The following is a 3,588-nucleotide window of genomic DNA, read 5'->3' as shown; positions in this document are numbered from 1 at the left end:
CATCCATGGGGTGATGAATTCCCGCCGCCTTCCAGCCCGGGGTGACACGGGGCAGCCCGCACACACCGGGGGACGTGTGGGCGACCGCTGTCGGGTTTGCTGCTGCTCCCGGGGCCGGCCAGCTCCCGAGCCACACACGGAGATTTGCCAGCCTCCTCCGGCTGGGTCAGAAAAGTCGTGGCAAAACCCAAAGCGATCAAATACGGCGCCTTTTCTCAGCTTCCAGTCCCAGACAAAGGCGAAGCAGGCAGCTTGTAATTAACTTTTTATTTTATTTGGAAATCTCATCCAGAAACACTGGTCAATAATAAATATATCGATAGTTATCAAGAATATATAAAAAATAAAGACACGGTCTTGTCTTTGAGGCCCTAACCAAAAACAAACAAACAAACAAACGAAATTAATAATAACAGTATTTCAAGCAAATGTCCAGGAAAACGTACCGAAAAGGAAATAAACAGCAACGAAGATTCCATTTAGTTATACAAGTCACTAATCTGGCACGAACTGACCCCGCATGCAAAACCAAACCAAACCAAAACCAAACCAAATCAAACCAAAAAAGCAGCAAACCAGAGCAAACCCAAAGCCAACAAGAGAAATAAGTGACGAGTACCCCAGCCAGCTGAACTAGCACACTTCACCGAGAGCAGGAGAGGGGAGATTTGGCAAAACAGACCCGCAGAAGGGTTGTGCTGTGTTTTGCACTAATCGCGGCGTGTCGTTCGTTCCCCCCCCCCCCCCCCCCGCGTTATTTTTTCCTTTTTTTTTTTTTTTTAAGTGGACACAGAGGGAAGAAGAAAAAGAACCTCAAAGAAAACCTCAAACAAAACCTCATCGCAACCAAATCGGGGTGAGGGGGGTGGGGGGGGTGGGGGGGGTGGGATGGGGGGGGGTGGGAACGAATCACAAACAAACACAAAACTCAAACCCAAACCCCACACCCACAAAACTTTTCGCTCGAAGTCCCTGTTGCCAGGGAAGCCACGCGTGGCCGATGCCCACGGGTGGCATCAGAGGCGGGCAGCATGCATGCACTCGCTGGGCTACCTCGGGCCGCCGCTGCGCTGCAGCAGCCAGGTTTGGAGCCGGGGGGGGCCGAGGTGTCGCCGTGCGAAAGGAAAGGAAGGAAAAGCCGGCAAAAAGAAGAAGCCCCAAACTGATACTTAGTCTCTTGGTAGCTGCAAACACTACAATGATAACCATGTCTTTTTTTTTCCCCCTTTTGCATCCATTTTAAGGAAGTATTTACATGTGATCACCATCAGCGGCATTATTATTATTATTATTATTATTATTTATTATTATTATCATTATTATTATTTTTACAACAGGGACTTTTTTTCCGGTTTAGTATAATAAGAAAACATCGCCCGAGGAACCGGCTAAAACATTACCTTTGCAAGGTCCTTACTACACTAATCCCGTGTTACAGGGGGAGTTGGCGGGGCGGGGGGCAGCGGGGGCAGGTCCGTCGGCGGCGCGGGGGGGCCCGGCCGCAGCCCCCTCCCCGCCCGTGGGAGCGCAGGCTCCGGCGCAGCCCGGGGGCCGGGGGGGCCCCGCCGAGTCACTTCAGGAGGTCCTTGGTCTCCCCCGAGATCCTGGCCATGTTGGAGGCGGTGAGGGCCGAGAGGTGGGGCGGGGGGGGCATCTGGCAGATGGTGCAGGGGCACGGCAAGCCCGCCCAGTGCTGGAAGCCGCTGCCGAGCTGCAGGGCAGGGGGGGTCGAGGGGGTCTTGAGCAGGGAGTGGGGGGGCCGGATGGTGCCGATGGCCGGCAGGGAGGCGGAGAGGGAGGAGGAGGTGTTGGCGGAGGACAAGGCACTGCCGAGGATGGGGTGCACCTGGTGCACGGTGCCGGCGGCGTGGGGCGGGTGCCCCGCGGAGTGTCCCACCGTGCCGCAGTGAAAGGCCGAGTGGTGCCCCCCGTAGATTTCCCCCACCAGCCTCTTCATCTCCTCCAGGGAGCTGGTGAGCATCAGGATATAGTTTCTGGCTAGCAGGAGGGTGGCGATTTTGGAGAGTTTTCTCACAGAAGGTCCGTGGGCGTAGGGCATCACCTCCCGCAGCCCGTCCATGGCGAGGTTCAGGTCGTGCATCCTCTTACGCTCCCGGCCGTTGATCTTCAGCCGCAGCTGCTGCAGGTCCTGCTCCGAGAGCTGCTTCTTGATTTTGTACTTGCTGCCTTCCCCTCCGGCCTTGGAGCCGTTCCTGGAGAGGCCTTCCCCAGACATCTTCTGCACCAGGTCGTTCTGGGTGGAGGAGACGGAGTTGAGACGGCTGTCTTGGTGGTGGTGATGGTGGTGGTGGTGGTGGTGGTCTCTCAGGTACATCTCATCCATGTCTGGCGAGGAAGCTCTGCTGGAGACAGAGCTGGAGTCAGAATTCATTGTATTCGGGCTTCTGAGCAAGAAACTCTTCCCTGCTCTGGAGGTGGCGAACAAGACAACTCTCCTTCAAAAATCAACGAAAACGGAACGAAAAAGAAATAAACGGATGGCAGGGTCTGCCAGCGAAGGGCTGGAAATGCTGGAGGAAGAGGAAAAAAAGCCCCTCAGCCCCCTCTCTCACCAATCTCTCTTTCTCTTTCTGTCTCCCCCCGGTTACTCAGCCTGTTTACAGGATGGCTAGTTAGAGTATGCTTGGACTAACCTCAGTCTGAAAAAGAGGGGCTTTTATAGAGCTGCAGCAGAGAGCAGAGACAAAAGGAGCCTTCCTATGTATAATGGTCTAGTTAGGATGACGTGCCATTATTCAGGGCGGTGCGCTTTGACTGTCCCATTTAGCAAGGACCCCTATTCATATTCATTGTGGTGCCACCCGGGACACCTCAGCCACGGACCATCAGGAGTCAAGGAGACACAAAACCCCTCTGATTGACACCGCACACTCATCGCTCCGTGTGCACGCCATCTCCTCCCCCTGCCCCTCATTTCCAATATAAAACCGCATCCCGTCCACAGTAGGGAGGCAAGGGGCTGCGGGGGCCTGCGCGCCTGCCCGGGGCCGGCGGGGAAACCCCGGCCGCGGGCGGTAGCGGGCAGGAGCCGCTCGGGGAAGTCCCCCCGCTCCGGCGGGAGGGGGTGGAGGACTGTCGGTCGCCCCCGTCCTGCTGCGTGCGCGGCTCCGGCGCGGCTCCCCGCTTTGTTTGCCGTTCCCCTCCCCCGGTCCCCCCCGGCCGGGGTTTGTGGAGTGGCACCGGCTGGCCCTCGCCTGGCCGGGCTGGCCGCAATTGGCTCGTACCTGGGTCGCCGCTTTGTTTAAATGACCGATTACTCGGGCAGCCGGGGGGCAGCCTCCGCGGGAAGATGCGCGCTGGGAAACCCGCCTCCCCCCGGGCCAGCGACTCCCTTTAAATAAACGGGGAAAGCCGGGGTGCGGCGGCGAGCCGGTGCGCTCGGCGGCGGGAGGGGCGGCCGGCCGGGAGGGCCGGCTCGGGGGCGGGCGGCAGCCCCCGGGGCTCCGGCGGGAGGGCGGCGCGGCGGGGCGGCCGGAGCAGCCGGCGGCGGGACCGAGAGGCTGCGTTCCAGGCGGGCCGGGCCGGCCGCAGGCGGGGAGCCGGCCCCGGGGGGCAGCGCTGCAAAAC

The 3,588-nt window shown here is 58.9% G+C and overlaps 1 protein-coding gene across 1 annotated transcript; it reads right to left on the bottom strand.

The window, feature by feature from the left end:
- Positions 1 to 897: 897 nt before the first annotated feature.
- On the bottom strand, positions 898 to 3,370 carry OLIG3 (oligodendrocyte transcription factor 3). The gene has a single exon (XM_080388082.1). The coding sequence runs from the start codon at positions 2,390 to 2,392 to the stop codon at positions 1,571 to 1,573; it is 822 nt and encodes a 273-aa protein (XP_080244208.1). The 5' UTR covers positions 2,393 to 3,370; the 3' UTR covers positions 898 to 1,570.
- Between the last annotated feature and the right edge of the window lie 218 nt (positions 3,371 to 3,588).

This window comes from Falco punctatus, assembly GCF_963210335.1.
Source record: "Falco punctatus genome assembly, chromosome: 5".
NCBI lineage: Eukaryota > Metazoa > Chordata > Aves > Falconiformes > Falconidae > Falco > Falco punctatus.
The sequence above is the reverse complement of the archived record's forward strand: the minus strand, read 5'-3'. Positions and strand labels throughout refer to the sequence as shown.

Bases quoted from the DNA above. Each gene is read 5' to 3' on its own strand.
- OLIG3 (XM_080388082.1), bottom strand. From the start codon at position 2,392: ATGAATTCTGACTCCAGCTCTGTCTCCAGCAGAGCTTCCTCGCCAGAC.